Raw genomic sequence first — 26,779 nt, 5'->3', positions numbered from 1 at the left:
CTGAACAGTGAATTCTCGAATATGCGCACACCTTTACTTTGCGAGTTTCCAAGCTGATCCTTTTCAACAAAATGTTGCGTCATAATTGCCACAATTACATGTGCACATCGATACTCATTGCACTTTTTTGTTTACAAAACTATGACTACTTGAATGAAGCGTAAAAAACAGCGTCGCAAGTGCAAAGATGAGACTATTCCATATACAGTTCACCAAAAATGTTTATGGTCTACAGGATCTTAGAAAAAGCTAAACATCTTTGCAGCTTTGCAATGCGGACTGGTATTTGCATTTTCAGCTTCTAAAAGCATATGCGAACAAGATTGTGATTTACGGTTTAGTGACTGCTGCTACAGGTTTCTTGGAAATTGAAAAATTTCTGAGATCTAATTTTCCGTAAAATTTTGTGGTTGACTGCACTAGCCATCGTTCCGATGAAAGCTAAACGATCGCATCACTACAGTTTGCCCCAGTAATTTTAATAGGAAACTGTACAGTCTTGGTTATGATATGGGTATTGCACAGGAGTGTGCACGAAGCCAAGAGTGTAAAGCTCTGCACATGCCCGCAGAAAATGCCCAGAAATGAGGGATGTCACTCTGCTTGAACACATAAATACACGTAGAGATGTTTCAGTGTCCCAGCTGCTTAGCTTTATTATTGTACATACTTTTTGCACAGGAAAGAAGCCATCAGGGCATAAACCTACAACAACGTTCTGATACATTGGTTCACTTTCTCCTTGCCACCACACTTGGGAGCACTTCTCTGTAGAAGTAAGCCCAGCTTGCAAGGAGTGCCGGCATCAAGAGGCCAATGTTTTTTCTGTACCAGGCCCTGCAAGCATTAGAGGACGGTAACATCGATGCAACGGAGACTCAGTAGATCAACGTAAGCTAAAGGTAACCCAACTGCCAACACATGTAAACAACAAGAAAAAAAAATGACAGCACAAACGAAAATGTAAGACAATTCGTAAACTCCTACAGGCATTTTGGTCTATCCTATTGAGATTATTAGCATTCACTTTCGGCTGACCAGTCCTGGCGATAGAGCAAGTATCATAGCATAACCTATATTTAAAATTTTCTTTCTTTTTGCCGCGTCCTCTAATCACATCTGCCATAAAGAGTAAAAGTCTTTTAACGTGACTGTTTGTGCAGGGGCAGACCCAAGGTAGTCGGGCGGGGGGGCGGGTACACTGAACGCTATACTAGGTGAGGACAAAGTGCCAGCATGTTTCGGGGAAGACAGAATAGGGCAGGGCACAGAGGGAGAGGGGGTGTGCCCACCAGCTCACACAATTCCCTCTGGGGATGTGCCAGTACCTTAGTGATTTTCTTCTGATCGAGCATTTATTTTGGAATTAGAGAAATAAAATGAATGAATGAAATCATCTTTCAGAATCACAACAAAGAGCGAGAAGGAATGGGCCTAGATGTCTACAATATGTCCTCCGAATATCAAATTCCACTTTACTCTTGGCGTTTCCTGGTTCTTCTCTAGACGTACAGCTCCACTCACCAGTTGTACTGCATGTGCTTCCGGTGGTTGTCATTCAGGAAGGACTTGTAGAAGGAAGCCATGTCCTCTATAGGGACGCTGTCTCTAGGTGTGCCTCTTGCCTTGTACTCGGCCAGCTTGTGTTGAGTGAATTCTTCCTTCTTCTGAGGACAAACAAGCGAAGAAACAAAACCTACAGTTCTTGTGCAATGCACACTTGTACCAACAATGGGCTTCTTCGATTTTCCACTTCTGGCTACCCGCGAGGCTGCCAGAGCCAGCCAGAGCGTCTTCGTTTTTCTCGGGTTGCTCCGCCCACCGTGCGATGCACTTCCGCCGGGCGTTCGTTTTGCTCGGGCTGGACGGTTCTGGCTACCCGCGGGCTGCCAGAACCTGCCAGGACGATTTTGGTCTGGCTGATCTCTGGAAGTTCTCTGGCTAGCAGACGACTAAAAGAGGCTATGGGCGCTCGCCGCCATCTTTGCGGGGACTTCACGGATTGCAACGCGGGCGCTTGAGGAAATTTACCTCGCTCAGCCAACTGTCTACGGTCATTTTCGGATTTCCTTACTTCTAGCGTTATCTTTTTAGGTGCTAAAACTCCGTTCCGTTCCGCATCGCGAAGCGGTGTGACACGAGCCGTGGTGAACCGTTTGAAGCTTTTGTGTGTGTGCATATGTGTGTGTGTCCCCTGATTGCTTCTTCGCAGCGGTGAACAGCGTGCTGCACTCTCATGCGTGCATGTTATCTGCATCGTGTTCCATGCAAGTTGTAGATGCTCCTTCACACATTGCGGTACATTTTGGATTCGTCTTTCTCTGGTGGTGTTCCTTTTCACATATCTCGCGTATGTATATCTCTCCTTTCTCTGCAGTTAGCGAAGGCTTTGCAGCTAGCCCGTGTTCGCTCCGTCTCTCCGTCGTATGCTTAGGTGGCAGCTCGATACCGATATGTGTTCAAACTGCAGGCCATTGATCTAAGAATACACTGATTGCACTCGGTACATTTAGACACACGTACATTGGCTTATTGCTCTCATGACTGCGACAAATGTTGTTTTTCATGTGAAACGTTTCCCTAGTCAAAGGCGATGTGCATTTTCACGCGCCAGCCGCGTCCCCAGCTCCTTAAATGAGCAGCACCATCAGCCACAATGAACTTTCTGAAATCGAAGCCCAAGCAGGTCGGCGTGAAATTTTATGCGTATGAGACGTACCTGATAGCCTGCTTTTTCATGTCTTGTGATGACATAACGCCAACTCATCAATGTCGCCGGTGGTCGACGTGATTGCCGCGAGCAGGGATCCTCCAGCTATCGCTTTCAAGTATACAATCACGATTTCGCGTCCTGTCATCCACCACGTTGGAGGCCATCTGTTGTGCTGCGCAAGGCGAGGTTGGCCGAGTACGTGTCTTGCGCCGAGTCGCGCGAAAGTGATCGTATCCCTGAATGCAACAATATATTTTCAAGCTGGCAACGCATAAATGGGCCGACTATCCCATGCGCACGCTGGCCTTGCCGGGCGCTGCCATGCTCGCAGCATGTTTACATTTGGCCAGCTGCACCGGCGTTCGATTTAGCAAACTTCAGGCAGGTTCGGGTTGTCTTGGGATCCCAGCCCACATGACTTCCTGTCAGAAACGGAACTAGCTAGCTGCCATCTGGCTGCCAGCGGGCTGCCAGAACTCCGAAAATCGAAGAGGCCCAATATTTATTGGTACGAATGGAAGCACAGCATTACGATGCAAAGTGCAGTGACCTTAGATAGAAGTTGTATTCTCAAACAGCTTATGTGGTAAGGTGCCAAAAACCATAATAGGCATGACAGACAAGTGTCTACATTTGTCATTTCTTTCTTGTCTGCTGTGTGTTTACTTATTCTTGGGGAGGGGAGAGGGGAGTGCCATGCCACGCAAGCTATGAACAATCAACTTGACCAACAAAACAACGCTGCACATGAGGTGGAGACTTGAAGCGATCAAAACGGCTGGCGAACTGGTGCCTTAAGATCATTGAGATCAAACAGCACAAAACGGATGGAAGCCAAAAACAACATAGCTGTTGACTCACAGTTAAATGTTTTATTGCACTGATGAGGTTATGTACACTTATACAAAGGTTTGTGGTGTGTGCTGCCTATGGAAAGTGCATCAGCAAATAAAGCCATCCATGAACCTGTATTTTTTTTTTGTAGTGTAAGGTGACGGATGTCTGGCTCACACATGAAGCAGAACATATGGTATGCCATGTCTGAACTAGTTCAGTTCTTTGGCTCCTATTTCGTGCTGTTTTATTTTGAAGTATTGAAACGGCTGGCGAACAGCTGTTAACAAAGCTGCTCGAGCCAACATTTTAAAAAGAGGACTCGTTCAAGGTGTAAGGCAAGGGCCCTGGAAAAGAGAGGTCCTTTTTGTCAAAACATTGGCTCATGAGACGTTCCTTCTTCAAGTACTGTTGACAAGTTACCCAACAGTATGCCTCAGTTTTTTTCAGGGGCTGGCAGGCAGCGGTGAGCTGAAACTGCTCGTGTATGAGACATAGGTCTCATATCTTCGAAGAGGTGCACAATTGGCATTTCATAACACTGACGTTACAGCACAAAACAAGTAACTTGGACAATTGCTTATCTTTGATCTCATATGTGTCCCATTTTGCACTGCCACATTTAACATTACAGAAAAGCACCACTCCAGTATGAATCTTCGAAACCGCAGTCTGAACACTATCCCAACTCGATTTTGACCCCATATGCATTTGTTTAAGTGCTATTCTTCCTTGCTTCTGCCATTTATGCTCAAGCTTGTGAACTTGTCTGCCTATGAGCTCTGTAAAAATAAATGAGGGCATTTGCTTTCTTACACATTGTTTTGTCTTTTGTGGCATTAACAAATATAACAAAGATTATCTTGATGTCTAGCACAGCTACTGGATTTAATTTGCACATAACATTCCATTAATAAAGGTAAATGTGCTTACTTGACCTATAAAGACTGGTAGCTTACACATCACTGTTAGCAAATGTCAGACACTGTGCGATTATACTTACCACAACACTTCAGCAGGTGCATTGAAGAAAACCCCTTGGCATTTTTGCTACCGCCCTTTAGAAGGTGATGAAATTATTACGAAGTGATATACTAAGAAGTAAGCAGGTTTGGAACATCTTGTAGTGACGGAGGGCTTTCCCATCTGCCATAAACGGTGCTGCTCTCTGTGATCCTAATGCACTGTAGACATACCTTACGGATGCATGCTTTCCACTTTTTATGGTTCTCCTACTCGTAGCCGAGAACAGCCACATAATGCTGTATAACGCAAACCACTACTTGCAAGTACTGCAAGTAGCAAGCAAGCAGCATGCAAGTACTGAGGAAAGGTTTTGCCTGTTACATTACGAGTTACTCGGCAGCATCCAATGCAGTCAACTCTAGTGTTTGAAACGTAAGAAAACGCGCAGCCGGCCGTACCCGCTGGAACTCGGCGTTGTGTTTGGACCAGTAGTCCTGGTTCCACGCCTGCACGGCGCCGTACTGCTCCCTGAACAGCAGCTCGGCGGCCGACTCGTTCGGTCGGGCGGGCAGAACGACGCGTCGCAGGTTGGACACCGGGTGTGGGGGGGACACGACCGTCGCCACGGCCGACAGTCGTTGCACGTCCTGGGGCAGAACGGAGTCCTTGGCCTTGCTCACCTTCACTGCACCAGTTTTGCTCTGAAAAAAAAAAAAAAAAGGAAAAACACGCGATAGCCGTCTTTCTGTAGCCGATGGGTACACGTGTGACGAGCAAAGCGCACGAGCACTTGTAATTCTTCTTGCTCTGGTACAAAGTTGTTCGAACCGACACCTCGCGAAGTAAACAAGCCAGCAGCTTCATGAAGAAAGACATCTATTAAGTACATAACATACAGTGCAGTATATAAGCGCGAATTATGAACGAAATGGGCCAGAGGACAAAGCGTGGAAGTTGTCAAAGAAATACGCCGCTTTTCTAGTGTTTTCCCGAAGATCAAACGCATGCATATGTTCACTGTTCCTATCATCCGACTTACGTGATGGTGCGATGTTCAATGGTGCAACCATCCGGCTTATAGGACACTCTGGTGTCAGCGGTGAATGTGCTACGGCGCAGGGCTTGCAGCGCTACAGTCAAGTTACTCGCAAACGTTCACAGGTCGAGAGGTTCGCCTCAACTTGCTTTAATTAACTTTTCTGGGTGTTGCAGGCAGCATAAAAACCAGACGAAAACTAATAAGAGAACTAACGGATTAATGAAATCCTAGTGAACTCGTGAAATCGTCGTGAAGGTTAGTTTAGTTGGTTAACTAAAAGATCGCGTGGGCCATAAAGCAACGACGCTAGCGCAAGTCAAGAACGATAGCAACTTTTCGGGGACAGACACAGCTTCCCAGCACATGCTAGCAAAAATCGAGGAGTGCCCAGTGCTTACAGACAGGGGATGCGAAGTACAAAAGACTCCTTACGTTCTTCGATAGCAGTTGTAGGGCCCTTTTCACACCCTTCATGGTGAGCAAGACCACGGTGGTGTGGACGACACCTTCACATTACATATTGCGGCGTACGGATAGCATAGATGCGGACACGGCGGATACGGAGTTGCTGGGCGGCGCCATTTTGCGTCTTCCGCGTCCTAATGAATGTTGTTACATGCAAGGCGCAGCTGCGCACTGAAACTTATTATTAAGAAGTTTTATAAAATACAATATAAGTACACATTTATAAAACATAGCTAAATAATTTTCGTTTTTATAGATGTATTACATTTTTGAAAGTAAACAGTTAAACTGCTAAACCTCGACTGGCTGCCGCTGCTTGTAACTGCTGCAATGTCTGCGCGCATGTTGTCCTTGCGTATGTCAGATGTGGACACGTGTTGAACTGCGGATCCAGGATCTGGTGTTTCTGGAATATTTAGTATAAAGGTAGTACTCAGTCATCGGTCGCCATGCCGAAAGTGAAAACCGAGCGGACGCGTCATCACGAGGTGGTGCAGCGACAGAACATCGGTTTCCGCACCGAGCTCGGCCAGCACATCCTCAAGAACCCGCTGGTGATCAACGGCATGATCGAAAAGTCGGCTATCCGGCCCACCGACGTCGTTCTCGAAGTCGGTCCCGGAACGGGAAACATGACCGTCAAGTTGCTAGAGAAGGCCAAGAAAGTGGTTGCTTGCGAAGTGGACACCCGGCTGGTCGCCGAACTGCAAAAGCGCGTCCAGGGGACGCATCTGCACAGCAAACTGCACATAATCGTCGGCGACGTGCTGAAATCGGAGCTGCCCTTCTTCGACATCTGTGTTGCGAACCTGCCGTACCAGATTTCGTCGCCGTTCGTCTTTAAACTGCTGCTGCACCGGCCCTTCTTTAGGTAGCGTGGACGCAAGTTCGTAATCGCTTTCTCCGTTGACTAGCTGTCGTACGAGTAGTTGGTAAGGCGGACAGCCCATTCTGTGAAGCAGCGCAGTGACATGCGACATGTAAGCTTTCTGGTGCACTGGGCGACGAAACTAGCCAAAGCTCACACGAGTCGATGTATCATTCTGAGTAAATCAGCGGCACACAGAGCGGTAACGCTGCGTCAGAATTTGGTGCCTGGGCGCGATTATTATTCTTTAATAGTCTTCATTTACCAGTTGTAACGACTTGTTTATTTTGTATTATTGGCGGTGTTTTCAGGACACCAAAGCTAGAACCCGGCCTGCAGTCCGTGAGTAAGGGCTCGCAGAGACCCCAACTTACGGACAGACCGATTCTAGCCCCCCCCCCCCCCCCCCCCTCATTCCTTGGGTGCCCTGAAGAATCTGCGCCGACTACCTTATAATAATCTTCTCAGGTGCTCTCCCGAGGCCTCCGTTTGCCTCCTGGAAAAGTACTCGTTAAAAAAAAAATAGAGAGAGAGAGAGAGAAAAGCACCCCGCAACGAAAAAAAGCGCCCTGCGACTTCTGCAGCATACTGCGCCCGTAGGAATTTGCCCACAGAACTGAGAGAAAAAGCTACAAAGCATCTTGCTTGCGCCCCGTTGCGTTGTCTTTAGTTCTTTTTCTCCTTATTCGTGTCATTGCACTGCTACATTGATTGGCTTTCTCTGGCAGCATTTAGAAAAATTTACTGTGTTATTTCATAAATCTGGGCCCCTTAGAGGAATAAAAAAAAAGACTGTTTATGTCATACCCATGGCTTACTGTAACATTCGGGAAGTGCGTAATGGGGTGCTATACCATTACGTAGGACCATTGATTGATTGTTAAACCCTATCGCTGTTGAGTTAAGGTCTATGCAGACGAGAAACCACTATTTCCATTATACGTAATTGAAGGATCCTGCTAGAGAGCAGCTGCAACTTAAGTTTACACCTGTATATGGACCACAGGCTTGGTGAGAAAGCTGAATTTATTAGCAATTCAGATGCACAAGCTGAAACCGACGAGTGCACTCGAAAGTTTGCAAGGCCAAGTTAGATTCCTAGGCAGATAAGAAAATTGGCTTTATGCCCTTTGCAGAGCAAGCAGACTTCTATACTGGGCTTTAATGCTGGCCTTTAAAATAAAGTTTTTTTCCTTATTGCAGAATTCCTGGTGCATATCCTTTTGCTCAGGGGAGTACATGTGCCTTACTGGATTTCATTGCATGTAACTATTCACAGTGCCCATGCGACACTCGTGTTATGTGATGCGGCAATTTGTGAAAAAAATTGTTTTAGGACATACTATGGCCAGGTCGACCAAACAGGTAGGATTACTTCTAAAGGCATTGTTCGTTGCGTTTAACATGTGTATTAATGTGCAAGTTAATAAAGATTACTGCTCTTAGAATTTTAACCTTTTATCAGGTGGAAAAAATTACTCACGATTTCTGCTATACCTTTTCCCAAATGAAATGTACCACACGGAAGAACCGAAAAAAATTTTCTTGTACAAGAATAGTCTCTGAAAAATCAGCAGCACAACACCTGTCCCACAGATAACTTGAGGCCACGAGCGAAAATGGGATACACGTCCCTCTGCACACCTTGGGCTTCTTTCTTTCAGGCTCCGAGTTAATTATGGCTTCTTATAGAAGGGTTCAAAGCACACAATGCGAAGAGGTACTTGGCAGGTTCTACATGCTAGGTTTGTGCATTTTTCCTCTGAAGTCATTGAGCACCATTGGCACCTTTTGCACGTAGTGGTGGTGCATGGTTAGTGCCCATGCTCATTGAACCGAACGTCTATTGGCACGTGTGTCATTATTGAGCATTTCTAGCTTCCTCTCTTGGTATATGCTAGACTGTGCCAACCCTTGTGAAAGCTCCTCCCATTGATGAGCTGTCCAGTATGACCCAAAATAACAGGTATGTCACGCTGTTTCGGCAGCAGTTCTGGACACCTTCGAGCACTGCGTTCAGCACATTTGCATGTAGCTGAAAACAATGGCTCACTCTCACATCAAACCTGCCTACAATTAATTTGCCTTACTGGGGTGCAAGAAGTAATTTTTGAATTTTTGAACTAATTGGACAACTCGTATATACGTGGCAAAAGAGCAACCAAATTCACGCATTTGAAGGGCGCCAACAGCCAAAAAACATAGCAACAAAGAAAACAACTAGTGCCACCTACCAGTTCAAATAAAAGCTTAGCAGCATAATTCCTTTATCTTCTATGACGTGGCACTACATGTTTCTGTGGGGATATCTTTGTCCCTCTGCGCACACTAAGGCAGCTTTCGCTTGTGGTTGCAGGTGGGACATATATGTCCCAGTGACCAACAAAGGGTTAGGCAATGTCTAGAGATAGAATGTTCGGTTGTCAAGACTATACAAGATGTTTGGAGCTCAATTTGGCATGAATAAGACCAGTTACAGGCAGTCATGCCTCTTTATTGTCACTGCCCTATGTTAGGGCTGCATTTTGTGCCAAGCTTACCTGATAAATGCAGTACCTGTGCAGTGTTTGCATCATGCAAGACTGACAATTCTCGCATGCTCTCGTTTGTAGGTGTGCCACGCTGATGTTCCAGCGAGAGTTTGCCCAGCGGCTCGTGGCTAAGCCAGGTGACAAACTGTACTGCCGTCTGTCTGTCAACACACAGTTGTTGGCACGCGTCGACATTCTCATGAAGGTCGGCAAAAACAACTTCCGGCCCCCACCCAAGGTTGAGTCGAGCGTTGTTCGGCTCGAGCCACGCAATCCGCCGCCAGCCATCAACTTCATAGAGTGGGACGGCCTGCTCCGCATCTGCTTCGTGCGGAAGAACAAGACCCTCAGTGCTGCCTTCAAGCAGACAGCCGTCCTGGCTATGCTAGAAAAGAACTACAGGGTCCACTGCTCGGTGGCCAACGAAGAGCTGCCCGGTGAATTCAACATGAAGGAGAAAGTGGACGAGATCTTGTCGCAAGGAGGCTACTCAGACAAGCGTGCCCGCACAATGGACACCGATGACTTTATGGCTCTGCTGCACCTGTTCAACTCAAATGGCATCCACTTCTCCTGAGAAATGTGGACATTGAGAAGGATTGTGCCATTTAAAGGAATTAGCGGAATAGTTATACCCGTGGGTGCTGCCCAGTGGGACTACTGCTAAGTGACAAGCCGTATTGATTAGCATTTGATGGAATCCAAGCATTGCATCTGCTTGTTTCTGAGAATAGGCTCGCCTTTACGAGCTTGAATTAGTGCTGTGATTGTAATATGTATTCAAGCACCATTGTAGTGAGAAGTGTCTTGACTACAACAGCACATTAAGATGACCTTGTTCACATTGCATTCATCAGATTGCAATTATACAGACTATCCAATGGAATGCCACTTTGCTATGGCTTCATTAAATAATTCTTTGCTCCTATAGATTCAGTTCTAATGGTGAAATATTTTCACAACACATATTCGATATGTCCTACGAAAATGCTCGTGGTTTTCAACCTGCGACTAACATTTTCGGCTTTTCATTACAGCCTGTTTCAGTATCTCTTTGAAAACAAAATCGTGTGTTTTGTTGAAGTGGCGGATAAATTTCCCAAGCAACGCCACAAGCAAACTGAAAGAATGACTTTGCAACGTCACCCGTTTTTCTGGTGACTCCAACTATGGTGAACAGTTCATAGTACTGTAGGGCCAGAGCGTCGTTTTCTATAGAATGCATCAAGTTATACAGGTGCTGCTTTTCTGAAAGCTGCACGTCACAATTCTGCGCTTAGGCCCAATAACTTAACATCTAAACACACTGAAGGGCTCACTTGCTGTATTCGCAGCTAAATCTTCCAAGTTGACACCCCCATCCTTCGCACCGTTTAGACTTCAAGGCAGCAGCATGGCTTCTGCCAAGATTGCATCCATAGTTGTTCTTAAAGCACGAAGGTGATATCAAGCGCCGTTTTACTGGATGAAGGCACCTTATCACCGGCTCGTGCACCATGGGCAATGTAAACGCAAATAAAACGAGACATCAACTAGTTAACTTGATCACTGCCATACTCATTTATTACATAACTTGTGGATACACACAAACACGAATGTAGTCGGCAAGAACGAAAACCATGGTAACAAAAAAAAAAAAAAAAAAAAAAGCCATAAGGCGCTTCACAGCTGTCGTGTTGCACCACTTTCAGAGAGGACTGCGGCTAGCCCAGAGTGACGCATACAACGAGAAAAAGAAGTGGATGTGGGGACATTGAAACTAAAATGCAGTGATTCATTAATAGTCTTTTGCATGCTTTAGCCTAGTGTCCTTCAAAGAAAAAGCAGATAAAGCATGGAACATCAAAACACACAACTAGTTTCTTTCCTTCCTTTGTACATTGTCAACCTGGCTTGTACAACCTTCCTTCGTTCTTCGAAACAGCGCCAACTTCCTTCCAGAAGCAACAGTCTACGAAAGCACAGCCCAAACAGTTCAGCACACCAACGGTAAAAGCTGAAACATACACACACACACACAGCCCCCCAGATGCAGCAGTTAATACAGTGCGAACGACGGCATAGGATGTCTGGCAATATAGCAACTCTCTTTTGACACTTGAAAGAAAACCGCAGAAAGATCCCGAACAGTGAAGAACACAATGGAAGAGCAACACAGAACAACTAAAAACACATGGGGAAAGACGTCGAAGCTTTGTGGGCGAAAACCCTGGAGTGAATCGTCCACGAAAAATAAATGTAAACAAGCACCTTCCGTTCAGCAATTGTAACATCGGCCTATTCTCTTGTTTCATCATTTTTCAATCACCGTTTGTAACATACAATGAGGAGGGAGAGACGTGACCTCGCCACTTGGGCTCGGCTCAGCCATAAAAAGCTCTCTAGAAAAACATGATATATATGAAGACGAAAAAGAAAAAAAGGCGGCATAAATACACTTCACTCCCCACATTCATGCACACACGGTGAGGATAAAAAGGGTCTCGGAGGTATTTAGAGTGGATGCACCAACCTCTCTAAGGCTCGGGAAATGCAAGTTCATCGAGAGAGGAAAGTCAGTGGACGCCGACCACCGACGACTAAAGGGCCGTGTCCCAGTAACACTATCACGTGGAATGCAACATTGCAGCAGAGTGCCGCAAAAGAAAAACAATTGGCACCGCGATAAGCTTTGCCACAGGCAGGTCACGGGGGGATGGTGCAGACTGGGGATTTGTGGTAACGTAGCCAAGGATGATCAAGGTACATAGAAGGGTTCATCAGAATTCCTTTTTTTTTCTCCTTGACCGTCTCGGCTGGGCTTGTAAAGAGGGTCTTGCCACCATGGCCTCATATGTACAAAAAGAGCGCGTGTAGTCGAATGTGTGCGCTTATACACCCAACAACATGAATGTGACGCAGCAATGAACAAAATGGCGGGCTGCTGAAGTTAGAGAAAGAGGAGGGGGGAAAAAAAAGGAAAGCTAATGAAAGCTAATGAAAAAAAAAAGCGCAAATGAAAAGTTATCTCTTCGAGACACTTCCGAGGCAGCTTTGTTGTGAAGTGTCCCTGACCCTCCGTTTCATTCGTCCTGCCCAAATGAAGACGGCTTCTACAAACGTCGCGCTATGGTTTTAAATTTCGCTCGAAACGCGTGCATCGCGACAAACCCGCTCGACTGGTTTCAGGGGCGCTACTCTTTCCCCCGAGACGGAGACTACTGCTCATTCTCAATGCAGGCGCTCGGCAAGGCGCCCTCAGCTGCCGGTGGCTTCGAAGTGCACCGGCACAATAAAATCCTGCGCACTAAAAAGAAAGTGGCGCCACTAGAGGTGCACCTCGAAGGCCTTCACAGCATTGGGCCCCACGAACGGATTGGTCGCCACTGGCGCCTTCTGTGTGGGTAGCGACGCCCACTCGGCGTCGAAGGGATCCTGGAAGGCGGAGCTTGTGGCATCTCCAGACAGTGGTGGCGTGGCACTTCCAGCGAGGGGCAGGGCTTGTGACTCCTTGGCCCAGTGGGAGGAGAACAGCGAGGTGGAACGCGTTGGGGACACGAGACCGTCGGCGGCGCTCAGCGACTGGCTGCGCAGCTGTGGAGCGCCGACTCGACGAGGCAGGGCGTGAGGCGGGGCCGCTATGGGGGCGGGGCTCCGTCGGGTGGTGGACGGGGCTGCGGAAGAGGACTGCGTGGGCAGGGAGGCCAGCCAGGCATCGGCGCGAGATGAGTCAGCCCAGGGGTTGCCTGCACAGACGTGTCAAACACACTCATCAGAACAGCTAAATGCAACAATGGTATGCTGGCCAGGTACTGGCACACGGTGGGAATATGAAGCAGAATAAATAAATGTAGGGTTGAATTATAGTCTGGTGACAACGCAGGAGAAGCTAATCCCAGAAAAGCATGATGTGCCAACCTTCAGCCCTCCACACTTCAAGAAGTACCACATCCTGCGCTTAACCAATTCGAACGCACAATTTTTTTTTTCTGGAGAAAATTACTGAAAGTAACATGCACAATTAGTGGTACAAATTAGAACTGCACTAGCACAAAAAATTTCTGTTATCTCATTCAAACCACACACCAGTGCAGCTGTAGAAGCTGTTCTGCAAGTTTCTTAGGCTGCCACGGTCGGCAAGGTGTTCAAGAAATTCAACATTTGAAATGCCACGCACAATGCTGCATAAGTGATGGTCGGCTGTTGATTGTGAAGAAGAAGCCTCCGACAGATACGATTAGGGTCGCCTGGTCTGCTGTGGCTCGAATTCAATCGATTTTCTTTTCCCAAGTCAGGACAAAGTGCCATTACTCTTGCCTGTTGTGAAGAAATGCCATGTGGACATTGCTTTGGTCACTTCTGGCTGCGAAATTTCGGTGTCACTCGCACTTCAACAAGAAAGCTGCCCCACTAGGCTGAAGCAAAGAGGCAAGTAAAGGCAGTGACATGTATACGAATGATAAGGATTAGGGCTGGAGGGGGGGTGGGGGGGAGACTAAGATGGCCAGATTCACTAGTGCATGTATTCACGCACCCTTTGAACGGCGATTTGTTTCCACATTCTTGACCTTTCACCGACTTAACAATAGACACAATGGCTAGAAAATACCTCATGTCAAAACTTCTGTGCAGGAAAACAAAGCCTCTTTCCAACCGCGAAACCACGATGCCCCATTATATGCAACAGCGCCTTCTGTAGAAGCAGAGTCAATGGCTCATTCACTGAAAAAGCTGAAATGGCAAATATGGTATGTTCGGTATTTGCTTGAATACAGATCCTCCAGTGCTTGGGATCTGCATGATTTTAAAGAGGACGGTTGTATGAGTATCTCGCCTTCTTTGAGTAAATGAGCGGACAAGAAAGTGTAGGTGCGTGCAGCCGTTATCACACCATTGCCATCATGCTGTCACCACGCTGCCGTCGTGCTGTCATGTTGTCAACAAAAACATGTCAACAATTATTTGTGCTCCCATCATCAAACATCATTATGCGGTTTACTTTGCAACATGTCGGCAGTATACAGTGAACCTCGTGGATATGATCTCGTTACGTACGATTTCTCGGCGCCAACATTCACAATCGAGAGCACGAAAAATGACTAAATAGAGTAATGCTTACATTTTGCTAGTTTATAAGTTCCCGAAAAATACAATCATTCAGCACCAACGTTCAGTACATTGCGAAACTGCGACCTTGTGATACATTTTCCGGTTGCTAGATCCCATGTAAACAAGAAAATGTGGGAGACGTGCGTGATGGAGAACAGTAGCTGTGCACGGTGGCAGCGTCACCGCCAGTCTCACGTGAAAACACAGGCGCGCACTCAGTTTCTTATTACCCCCCCAGTACCAGCAAAACCCCTCCTGGGTCCTCGCACGGCACATTCACAGCTACATTCACAGCCAACCCTATTGCGATAAGCATCTTCACTTATGTGTTTTCACAGCGCATGGGGTGTAGTGCCATTGGAAGAGTACGTACTGCAGAATTTTAGTGGGCGGCAATCTAAACACGCTGCCGTTCACTGCTGCAGGCACCACGGTGTGAGCATTACGTTTCGCTTGAACGGCATCCGGTGTCGCCCACCAGCTCAATTTCGTTAAGGTTTTCGATCGCCATCCTAAAACACTAGGCAATAGGAAAACAACAAAGACGTATCTCAGGCCCCCAAAGCCCCCCCCCCAGCTTGACGTGTCAGCATCTCGTTTTGTGCGAAACCATGTACGAAACGCTTCGCATTACGTAGATGTCAACTACAGTTGAGCCTATCGAAATTTTCAGTTACTTTAGATTTTATGTTTTCTCCGTTAGTACCATATTTACTCGACTAACGCACCCTCAATTGTAAGGCACACCCGTGCCTTAAAATTACACACACACAAAAAGAAACAACTCCCTCGATTGCAACGCGCACCCGTCTGCCGTCACCTAAAGAATAGTCCTTTACAATACCGCGCACCTCATTCTTTCATACAGAAATACAAGTTTCTCTCATTTGGAAAAAAACAACAATAGAGTTCTAATGCACTAAAGTTGCGATAAATAAAAAAAGTCGCAGTTTCGCCTGAAAGGCGAAGCATCGATTACAATAGCAAATTAGTAGACAGCTATACGAAAAGTAATCATAGTAGTTTTATTGCCCGTTAATCTTTTAAACATTCGCTCACTGACTAAATTAACAAGCGTGATGTCATGTGTGCACAAGCAAACATGAACACGTCCCACTCAATGACCAAGGAAGCTCTTTAAATGCTGGATTGAGGAAGTGCGGTAGCAGGAGCGAGGGAATTGACCTTTGTGTGGCATCTCGCTTCGACGCAAACGAAGCGATGAGAACACAGCATGGTGTGCCTAGAGGTGTAGACTCTTGCCTCAGTCGCAGATCGCTTTCAATATAGGGGCCGCACGACAACGTCATACATAGCAGCCGCCAGTGTAGAACGCCTCTCCTGTTTGCGCCAGCCTCGCATGCAAGTTTCGAGAACTCCGAATGCCTGTGATGTGGCCCGATTTCCGTCAGTCTCTGTACACATTATCGCTTTCCTTTTAATTGCGGAATCGTGATGAACTCAGCGTGTCTTTGCAGTTGGCGCTTCCATGCTGATAGAGCAAATGCAGAAAATGGGATGGCAGACTGTGCGCTAACCTAACCCAAAAGAAGCATTGCCCAAGCACACGTCACACACTACGGCACATGGAAAAAGCTACGGCAGCTAGGCTTTAAGCGCGTACGAGGTGGCGATTTTGAAATGCCGATGGTGATATGCTAACGCAGATTTAGGGTCGTACTCGATTCTAACGCGCACACAATTTTTTGACCTGTTTTCTTGAAAAAAAAAAAAAATCCGCATTAGATTAGAGTAAATACGGTATGTTGTTTGTCACATTATTTTCTGAAATGTACGAATGAGGTTTTACTGTACTTTGGAAAAATGGCTACTGCGTCCATTTTATTTGCGCTCTTCGTATTAGCCATTCATTTACTTTGACAATCATCTTCGATGCTTTCTGCAACAGTGTAATTTTTACAATGCCTGTTAAAGTACCACTGAAATGTATGGAAGCATCTTATGTGGGTGCCACATTCTCAGGTATATCTCATCATTTGTAAAAAGAAAATGAACAACTTTTGATGTGTGCAGCTCTTGCTCGTCCAGTTCCACGTGAACTCTCAGAAGCATCGGTGAGAAGCATGCGAAATTGTCACCCTAACTGCACCTCATAAACTGTGACCAACATCTGGGAAAGTGGCGCCCTCTAAGTAGCACTCTAGCGTTAGCACAAGTGGGCAGGCATTTCAAATGCCTGCCCAATTGCACCATTTTTGCATCCCGTGCAAAAACAGTGCAGCATGCAAGAGCTCCCCGAATACACTGTTTACAAGCATGTGAACGTGCTTAACAGACGTGGACAAAAGAAAAGATGAGACAAACGCAGTGCATTGTGTGTGCACTTCGTGTGTCTCGTCTTTATATTTTGTCCAGGTGTGTTAAGCGCGTTCAGATGCTTGCAACATCAAACCAATTTGCCCAACTAGCCGTGCACACCGTCACATTGGTGTCCAAGAACTTCTCTTCCCTAGACTGTTTGCTACTTCGTGCATATCACAAGCGTTGCTGCTATTTCTAGTGCTTTTGAGAAATGCTCACAGATGATGTGCAACAGCCCAGGGTTACTTATGGTGACACTTGGGGTACCCTCAGTGGGAAGTTTATGGAGATAGCAAGCAGTGGCTCCTCAGTCCCAAACTGTTGCCAAGCTGACCAACGCAAAACCAGCTGTGGCTGCACTCACTCTGTTGTACGGGTGCCACAGCAGCCTCTGGCGGTGGCTGCTGCTGTGGCTGGGGCTCGGTGGGAGCCTCTTCCCGGAACGGGTCGTCCCTGGCCGAGTCACTGAGCAGGCTTAGCCCCTGGCTGACCTGCTGGCACATGGCGCTGATGCTGTCGGGCCTCTCGCTCAGTGGGGAGGACTCCGGGATTGGAGGGGGCACTGCGTGGGCGCATGTAGGACAAGCAATAAGGTGCAGTGCCTCGCACGTACGTGCAGCACACACCGAAAGGCAACAGTATCTTCCTGGCTTACCATATCTCTCTCGGTCCTGATCAAGTGCATACAGTTCAGCCTATCTTTGCTGTAAAACAAGGACTTTTCATAAATGTGCCCCTTGAGTTGCCATTGCGTGGAGGCAGAATGTCAGCAAACGGTAAGGGAACCAGAAAACACCCATGAGTAAGAAACAAAGTGACAGGAAGTATCAGTGTCACTCTTCCTGTCACTTTGTCTGTTGGTTACTCTTTTTTTTTTTTTTCTGGTTTCCCTCCTGTCTGCTGGCATTCTACAGAGCAAAAATTAGGGGTGTGCGAATATTCAACACTTTCAAATCACTATTCGTAAATGTGACTATTTTTTGAATACTTTCTGAATATTTCAAAACATCGACTGTGCCCAAATAAGCATAAAATTGGAGCAATAGTATGGTAAGCTTCCACCCCAGCGGGCATAGTATAAATATAAAACATAACTTGCGTAGTGGAGCAGGCTATGCCACTTAGGATGCCACACTTTATGGGCTACACAGCGATCAGTCGCACTTTCTGAAGAGTCGTGAGCATGTAAAGAAACTACTTGTTTGCTCTAATGCTCCATTTGTGCTTTTAATAGAGAATGCTTCATAACATACTATGTAATGACAGAAACTTGCTAACTTTATACTGATTGTGATAGTGGGTCTTTGTTATTCGAAAAGTATTAGAAAGGTTTTCTATATTCAATTCAATCCGTATTCAATTCAGTTTCGAAAATTCCTATTCAAACACTCCTAGCAATAATGTACCAATGTGCTCAACAAGCCACTCTTGTGTTGTCAATTTTTTAGAGGAACGCTCTACCATACAACATTGCTGTGTTAACAGATACATCTTCATTGAGATCAACCTTATTGACCTTTAATAGAATGATGATTTCAGAACTTGCTTTGTTCTTGTGCTGTCTTTTTATGCAAATGAACTTACACAGTTCCACCGCCTGGCTCGAAGGACTTTCCCACCCCCGCACCAGGGGCTGAGCCGATCGGAGGCGGTGCTGTTCAGACAATTGCAAACTGGTTCTTTACCCACCCCAGTGTTAATGACTCATCTATACCCTAAATTATATGTGAGTGATGTGTGCCGCGTGTGCCAGCGGGAGAGAGCCACCCTGACGCACATCCTATGGGATTGCACCAAGTTCCCCAATGAGGCTTCGACAAGTACAACGATTCCGCCGCGACTCGCGGCTGCGGCGGAATGCTACGACCACGAAAGTCAAACCTGGGCCGTCCAGCAGGTCTCGGCGGCTCTTGAAAGACAAAGGCCGAGCGAAACTGACGGAACGTTGCCCCTCAGGGCGACCGACCGCGGGAGTAACACGCGCTGGAGTTGAGTAGAGACCACCCACTGAGAAGACGTCAGGGCCCGCGTCACGGCGCCATTTAGTCATGGTGTCGTTCTGCAGGCGACTACATGAAGTTGTCTCTCTCTCTCTTAGCTTTGCTTTCGAGTTTTGTTGCAACTACTGACCGATTTCCTGACTTTTCCTTTCCCTTTCTTTGAAACACATCTCCTGTTTATTCCTTATTTGATTTTACTGTCATTCTTATATTCATTGTACGACTCTCCATGGGTAAATAAATTAATGAAAAGCGGTGAACCAAATGTTACTCTCCAACTTTCGGCTATCTCATTTTCACAGTGGCACAAGGTGGCCATGCAATGCAAGTGTGCAGAGAGCAGTGTTCAGCCAGCAAAAGTGATGCGGGCTTCGGAGAGTGCCCGGTTCGACAATAACGCTTGAAGTTGTGAACTTTCAAACCACAGATGCTTTACTGAAGTTGTCACTACTACATCACTGGCTTGGCGAGAGTCGGTGGGCGCTGGCTGCATGGTCATCTTAGTGGCATGATGGCATAAGCCGCCAGGGCTCCATTTAGATCCACATCACTATTTTTACCAACTATTTACATGCGAGAACTTAACAGTGTTGAAAAGCCAAGACTAAAGCAACAGGTCAGCCTGGGTCGCACAAATACGCTTGTGCGAGAGTGAGTGCCCTTTATCTTTTGTGTCATTCACAGAGCGTCAGACAGAACGGTCTGGTGAAACTCACTGAAGAACGCACTCTCCAGAGAGGGAGGCCACTGAACTCACACCGCTGCATCAAAGTGCAGGCCTCGATAGCAGTGCTTCAAAAATAAAAACTTACTTACGGCAATGTCAGTATTAATTATGCAGACACATTATTTCCCTACTGATATGAAATAATTATAAGCATCCCCATGCTATGTGCAACAGACACCCCCACTCTTCCTCTGCTCGCCTTGGATGCAAAAGCCCGTCTTGGCTTGTGACGATTGGTCATGTTAATGCAGTTGTAATGAATTACTTCTTTAACACTAAACTTTATGTAAGAGGATACTGAATAAAAATTTTGCTGCCGAGATTTTTAACCCAAATGAAAGCTGGGGTGCTAAGGATGGCAAACACGGCACTGTTCTTGTAAAGAAATCAATTGGAAATAATGAACTTAGTGATTTTCTCATGAACTGCTGCACCTATACACGGGGTGTGACATTAATCTAGCTGAATACCGCCTGTTGCAGCCTCTGAGATTGTTCCATGCAATCAAAGCTATCTCGGAGGCCACACTGCTGTGCTCACTCCTTTCCCATTGACATTCCCTACTGGGCCGCTTGCTCGCGTAGCCCATATCTTGGCCAATACAAAGTGGTACGGATGGTGGCAAACGACACGCAATGTATGGTTTCATTGCTCCTTAATCTCGCAGCATATGATGATTTAGGACACATGGGACAGGCATACAAACGAGCCAGTGCAACGTTATCTGCCTAGACTTGGAATCTTGCATGTATGCTCGGAAGGTTTCACATACTCAACAGGTGCGAAACAAACATCTTTGGATAAGGCTGCCTTATTTTACACGAACATTGTCAATAAAAGCATGTCTGGGTAAGTAACAAATATGGCGCGCCATCAACTGATGGCTCTGCTGACAGTCGCCGATAGGGCCGGTAGGCAGAGCTCGCTAGACACCGTGGCCAACAGTGCTTGTGAGCCAGCTCCACTTCATTAAAGAGCACCTATTTTTTGACGACAGGATTAACATTTGTACAAGTATGTCACGCGTAAATGAAGGCAATTTGTTTTCTCGACACCACCAGTACGAAGAGCAAATATGCAAACCAAGGGAGACGCCTCGCCGAGACGGCTGGTGTGTGCTGCATGCCCGTCAAATGCTCGTACACCGCAGCTCCCAATCACAGCAGTGGTTTGTAGAACAGGCAAAACTTCGACATAAACTTATTCTGTTAGTTACTATTTCATGTCAAGAACTAATTCTGACCAATATTTGTGCCACTGTGAGTGGCGATAGATGTGAACGCCTCTGCTGGAGTAATCGAAATGGTGAAAAACAGGCATGCCGAGGACACCGAAAGTGTCGGCTATGTGGCAGGAAAATTCACATGCATTCCGCTCTGTATTTGGCTGTGGCCGTTTGATTGCTCCCACCGTCGCATGAGGATTTGCAGGCACTTTGTGGTTTCTCCGGCGTCCAATCCAATGCCACATCCCGTCATAACTTGTTGGAAATCGCTGGTGCATGGCTGCCTTTCCCTTTATTCCTCTTTCTCTATGTGCTCACATAGCACAGCACAATACGTGCAAACATCAGCAAAGTTATGAAAAGCGCTGGCTGTCTGCGTCTGTATGCTGCTGCCACGGGTAGGCGTGAATTCATGCCTGTCAGCGCACTGCCTGTGCCGGCTGGCTTGTGGCCACCGCGCACTCATAAAACTTAGGAAATATATAATCATCTGCTAAAAGATGTTTTACGATCATTATGTATCGGAATAATCACGTATTCCGAGTGCAATGCTGATGCGTTGTTATTAAAGTTGTAATTCCGTATCCCTTTAAGCAACATCCTTAAGTGTAATGCAGTGTTATATTTCAAACACTGCAAGAGATAACAAATATATAATGTGCTTACCGATTAGCCCATTGACACGGCCATCAATTTCATTTCTCGTGTGGCAGCACACCGCCAAAGTGGCGCTCGCTGTGGTGAAGTACACGAGCTCAAAATTTCGCTAAATTTGGCCGTCTGATCGAGGTATCAGAGACCTGTGCCTTAGCAACTTCCAAACAAGGTGGTGGTCCTTAAAAACACTGAGTTACGGCATGCATAAGCAAATGGCCATTTAAATGCATAGTTAAACTAGCATTTTGTTCCAGTGCCCTCGAATTCATGTGATGTCCAACTAGCCCATAAATGTTAGGTGTTACGCATCTGAACAGGTGCATTTTTTTTCTGTTTTCACCACTACACATTGGCGTCTTTGGTATTGTTGCTTTTCCAAACATCGCAATCGACAAGTGCTGCCTTACAGTATAACAACAATCTTTCATCCTTATCATGATGGGACAAAGGCCTTTATGAATGCTCTCTTGCTTATGCTGTCTGCCTGTCTGTGGGCAAACAGTGCAAAAAGTATGCAGAGCTTTTGAATAATAAAAACAAAAAAATGTTGAACCCTAGATATTCCTCTTATGCTGCCAGCTACAAACATCACTGTGCCTTTTCCAAGGATAGCTCTGCAGTTCAGGACTTTTGTGTCGTATTCTTGCCAAGTTCCTTGGCTATGTGATAAAGCAGACAGTTCATTGTGTTCTCATAATTAGGAACTTTGTTCTCATAATTAGGAATGAATGGTCACAGTTCATAAGCACTATGAAATATTAGTAAATCAGTACCTATTGTATTTATTCCTGAATCTTCCTTACATTAAAGGTTTCATGCTACCAAAAAAACACGCACATAAAAACTTACTACTGGTAATTTGCACTTCATCATCTATGATTCTCAGCCCTTTCCTGGTGAACTGCATCTTTTTTTTCCATTCTTTACAAGTGCCTTGCAATACATATAACTGAGTGTAAAGGTTGACTACTTTTAGCCAAGGCTTACCGTTGCTGAATCCGTTGTGTCGTGCACTGGGTGGCTGGAAGAGGTCGGTGGCGGCATCGAGGGACATGGCGCGCTGTCGCTCAAGCGTCGAGGGCAGTTCGTTGAGCCGCAGGGACAGCTGTCTCTTGAAGGGCGACGCCTGGCTCAGGCTGCCCAGGCCCCGGAAGGAACCCTGCCTCTGCAGCAGCGTCACTGTCGCGTGCGGCCGCTCGATCGCATATGGGTTCACCACCGCCTTCACCGGTGGGGTCTCTGCGTGGCCGACAAGGGAGCGGTCAGGGCATGCCCGTGGGATGCAGCGACACTGAGCTAGACTGTGGTAAATTGCAAGCGGTATCAGCGCTCACAAAGAAGTGCAGTTCTAGCCAAGAAACTCAGTTTGCATCAGAAACAACAGCAACATCACCACACCTTGTCCTGCGAATTAAAAGCACTACAAGGACAGGACACAGAGGAAGAGACCCAAATAATATGCATTTAACTGCTTTTTAACTGTTTAACTGATTTGCTTGATCTTATCCAACTTGTGCATTGGCAAGTTCATATGCTTACACAAGTCGATGATGTCTTCAGTATAACTGGTGAAGTTCCCACCAGGTTGTTAAGAGCGTTCACAAAATCGCTGCTCTGCACGGAGCTTGCGTATCGCGGGGCAGCCAAAGATTTCTGAAAAAGCTGTCTTGACTGACATCAAGTTATGAATCTCCACTTCACGATTTCGAAACCAGAGACTGGTGACGCCGGTCAAGTAAAATATCGCATTGGTCCGCCTAGTCGCAGCGTTCCGTTTGTTGACTGTGCTCACTCTCTGGTAGGTTGCCAACCAGTCCTCTCCGGCTTGGTCATCAGTCCCACTGAATATAGGTGGGTGATGCTGAGGCAGCACGCCGGGACAGACTGTGGCTTGAGTCTGGGAGCGTTCTGTGCTGGTTTCTTTTGGCACAGATGAGGCTGGAAGTAAGGTACGGCTTCATAGTTCCAGGTTGGGAGACTGGGATACTATTCCATACCTTCACAAAACTGTAAGGAGGTTTATTTACAAGCAGGGCTACGCAATGACTGCCTTGGCCCAAGAGCGTCGGTCGCTATCTTGCGCTGTCTAGACTGTCGCACTTCGTTGTCTTCTCCCAATAGTTGCAGACTCTCTTCCCCACTACAAACTGTTCATTCCCTGGTAGCCATTCAAACGCTAATGCAAAGTAAGAAGACCAGAGTTGTGTTCTGGTTCTGACTCCTTGTTAAGACATTGACACCATTTGAGGCCGCTGCTCTTTCATGGTTTCCTACATCTAAATTTTAATATTTGAGTACATTTTGGCAAAGATTTCAGAGGCTTTCCATTCCTGGTGTTATGATCGGTCTGTAATTCAGCATCGCAAGTCCGGGCAATGCTTCAGCTCACTGTCCTTTGTTGAGCTAAGCGCCTTTCTTGAGAGAACACCACTGCGTGTACCCACACCCAGTCTGTTGAGGTTGGACAGGCTTCCGGTCCATCTGGCCCCGGCCATTGTTCGCACACACGACCACACCTTCGGATGACTTGGATAACAGTGACAAAAGATGGGAGGGAGACCAACCTTCCTCACAATTCTCTGCTGATTGTCGCGGCTGTGAGATGCTATTTAGGCCATCCAGGTCCCACTGTTACCAGAACTGCTCGAGGCTCTGACGAGCGTCAATACCTTGTACATATACTTCTTTTTTCTCATTTTCATTATCATGAAGCCGGTCTTCGTCATCGTCTCCCGATTTACTGGGGTTAAGTCTACCTCATCCAATCGTGGTCGTATCACTAGATGAAAACAAAAGCACCCTGCAACTTGGAGGCCCGTCTTTTTGCCTCCCAGCTGCTGGAGATATGTGGTGGCTGGAAAGACAACTATTGTACTGCTACCGTAGCCACAGCCAAATAGGTACACTGTCATTCTCTCAGACTGCACATTACCTGTGCCTTTTCTCAGCACAATGTCGCCTGGTTTCCTCTTTCACTTGTACCAGTGAAGAGACTCTTGTGAACATTTCCTGCCTCATAGGCTTCAAGTTCCCAGATTTGCAGCACTGTAGCAGCCTTTGCAATTACACAGCTTGCTTTCACTGTGACCTGCAGCAATACAAGAATGAACAGCTGGTTCATTACGCCAATCTCACAAAGGCAGTTTTTAATGGTTATTCAGTCTACCATCAGCACCCACCATGGTAGTTTAGTGGCTATGGTGTTGCGCTCAAAGTCACGGGTGTGATCCCAGCTGCAGCAGCCACATTTCTGTGGGGTGAAAAGCAAAATTGCTTGTGCACTTGGATTTAGGCGCACATTAAAGAAAAACCCAGGTGATGGAAATTGATCCAGACTCCCCTACTACGACGTGCCTCATGATCAGATCATGGCTATGGCACGTAAACCTAAGAATTAAATTATTTAACTCAGTCTCTCATCTTAAACTATTGAACTCTACTGATCTTAAAGGTGCTGTCTCACAGTTGCAGAGGGAAGTGGATAATCACTAAAATCTTTCAATAACATGCCACTAGGCACTAATTGAGGTGACACTGGCTTCAGCGATGCTTTTTCATCCCTGATGATAGCCAGCCATAATAAATATTAAAAATAAGTAAGCACACCTTTATTAATAATTCTGCATATTATACATTTTATGTTTCAGAATTGAAGTTCAGTTCCTAAACATGCTGTTTTAGCTCAAACACAATCAACAGGCAGGAGCCACATCAGTCTAAAAACACTGATGCCATTGGCTGCAGTGTTTCTATCATAGTGAGGGAAGAGGTTGCTATTTCTCTGTTAGAATAAATCATTATAACACAGTGAACATTTCTGCTAATATTTTAGTTCGAATATCTTGTTGCCAGAACATGCTACAGCAGACAGCTTTTTCAATATTGTTCCATGCTCCTCCAACGACCCAATAAGCAATTGAATCAATGTTCGTCGAAGCTGCCTCAGTAAAGGCACCTGCCCTACTGTCAAGTCAAAAGATTTATCACTTGTCCATGCAGCACTCCTGATTGTCCATGCAGCCCTCCTATTAAATGCATCCTTCACACACACACCTTACTGCAATATTTACAACCACTACCACTACAACAGGCCTTCAAAAGTGGGGTACCTTTAGCAGTTTAAAAGCAATGAAGGCCAATTTGCTTTGGCTTGGAAGCTTTCTAATGGCCTTTAGCAGAACACAGCAGCCGGTCCTCAGCAGGTTGAACCTCCAGTAAGTGCTGCCCGACAAGTAATCAATAAACTTACACTGGTGTCACACGCCCACTTCTGATCCCAATCGAGCTCTATTGCAATTGAATTTCTTGATTGTGATTGGTTCCTTTGCACGAGCTGCAGAAGGGAGCCAACTGCAATCGAATAATTCAATGCCGATAGGACTATGTGATTGAAATTGTCCTGTGTGACTGAGGCATTAAAATGACAGGCCTAATCCTTGCACACCGTGCACCCGGAAAGTGAGGCAAGGGTCACCTGAGGGCTTTCCCTCCTGGGGGTCGTGGGGCAGGGCGGGGTCGGTGAGGGATCCCTGCCTGAACGAACCCGTGCGGGTGAAGCTCGATGTCTTCGGGTCGATGCTCATGAGCACACTCTCCTTGTCCCGCTTCTGCTTGCGCTCCAGGCACACCGCAAAGGCGCAGCCCACGGCGTGGCTCAACCGCTCACCCTGCAGTGCGGCATTGCCTATGTCAGGAAGGAGCACTGACCAGTCGCGATCTACATGTCTCCACGGCCAGTCCACAGCTCACCCTCATCATGTACAGTCGGGAACAAAAGTCTAAGAGGTCACAGCATCAGCATAAAATTTTAGTTTCTTCTATCACAGCTGTGAAACATGAAATTGTCTCAATCCATTACATTTACCAAACAGGTGCACATATAGGCTGTACAGTGCGATTTCAGACTGCCATGACTAGGCTTCAAACGAAAAATATTTTTCACAGCATCAGCGGTCTCCAGACTTTTGCTTGAGACACTACACATGCCCTGATTATGTGCACATTATTAACAGACACTATGGGTAAGCATCATTGAAACTTGGTGCACCAACAGCAGCACTGTAACACACAGTCTAATGTGCAGAGGAAGAAGTTTTTATCAGTTTCAGGAAACACAAAAATGCACCGCTCATGTTGAGGCACGTCTCCATCGTCTTACCTGACTGGGCACCTGCACGCTAGAATGTAGGAGTGCATGCGCTCCTCAGATTATGCATGGCTGTGGACAGAGCTCGGCTGGATGTGTCAGGCACTGGTAAGTATTGATATACGTGAATGTGTGTTATAATTAAAAATGTTTTGCCATTTCGGTGGCTTGCCTTTTGGACGGTGTCAGCATATTTTA

At 46.4% G+C, this 26,779-nt stretch overlaps 3 protein-coding genes across 6 annotated transcripts in view; 1 reads left to right on the top strand and 2 right to left on the bottom strand.

Annotated features, from left to right (window-relative positions):
* Positions 1-594: 594 nt before the first annotated feature.
* Positions 595-6,161, bottom strand: Coa8 (Cytochrome c oxidase assembly factor 8). Its single transcript, XM_075699964.1, has 4 exons — positions 5,985-6,161; positions 4,972-5,214; positions 1,525-1,667; positions 595-837 (listed from the first exon to the last, which is right to left on the bottom strand). The coding sequence occupies exons 1-4, from the start codon at positions 6,024-6,026 to the stop codon at positions 732-734; spliced, it is 534 nt and encodes a 177-aa protein (XP_075556079.1). The 5' UTR covers positions 6,027-6,161; the 3' UTR covers positions 595-731.
* Positions 6,162-6,343: 182 nt separating this feature from the next.
* On the top strand, positions 6,344-11,797 carry LOC142588337 (dimethyladenosine transferase). Its single transcript, XM_075699961.1, has 2 exons — positions 6,344-6,888; positions 9,498-11,797. The coding sequence occupies exons 1-2, from the start codon at positions 6,467-6,469 to the stop codon at positions 9,991-9,993; spliced, it is 918 nt and encodes a 305-aa protein (XP_075556076.1). The 5' UTR covers positions 6,344-6,466; the 3' UTR covers positions 9,994-11,797.
* The window catches only part of numb (NUMB endocytic adaptor protein), a 96,172-nt gene continuing 80,345 nt past the window's right edge, over positions 10,953-26,779 (bottom strand). For all 4 annotated transcript variants that reach the window (XM_075699951.1, XM_075699949.1, XM_075699948.1 and 1 more), the window contains exons 4-7: positions 25,910-26,102; positions 22,423-22,674; positions 17,191-17,388; positions 10,953-13,141 (exon numbers count right to left, since the gene is read on the bottom strand). In XM_075699951.1, coding sequence (XP_075556066.1) covers positions 12,723-13,141; positions 17,191-17,388; positions 22,423-22,674; positions 25,910-26,102 — 1,062 coding nt within the window. In that variant the 3' untranslated portion in view covers positions 10,953-12,722. The remainder of the gene's footprint in view (positions 13,142-17,190; positions 17,389-22,422; positions 22,675-25,909; positions 26,103-26,779) is intronic.

The sequence above is a fragment of the Dermacentor variabilis genome, chromosome 7, assembly GCF_050947875.1.
Source record: "Dermacentor variabilis isolate Ectoservices chromosome 7, ASM5094787v1, whole genome shotgun sequence".
Lineage (NCBI taxonomy): Eukaryota > Metazoa > Arthropoda > Arachnida > Ixodida > Ixodidae > Dermacentor > Dermacentor variabilis.
This window is presented reverse-complemented; position numbering and strand designations above follow the sequence as displayed.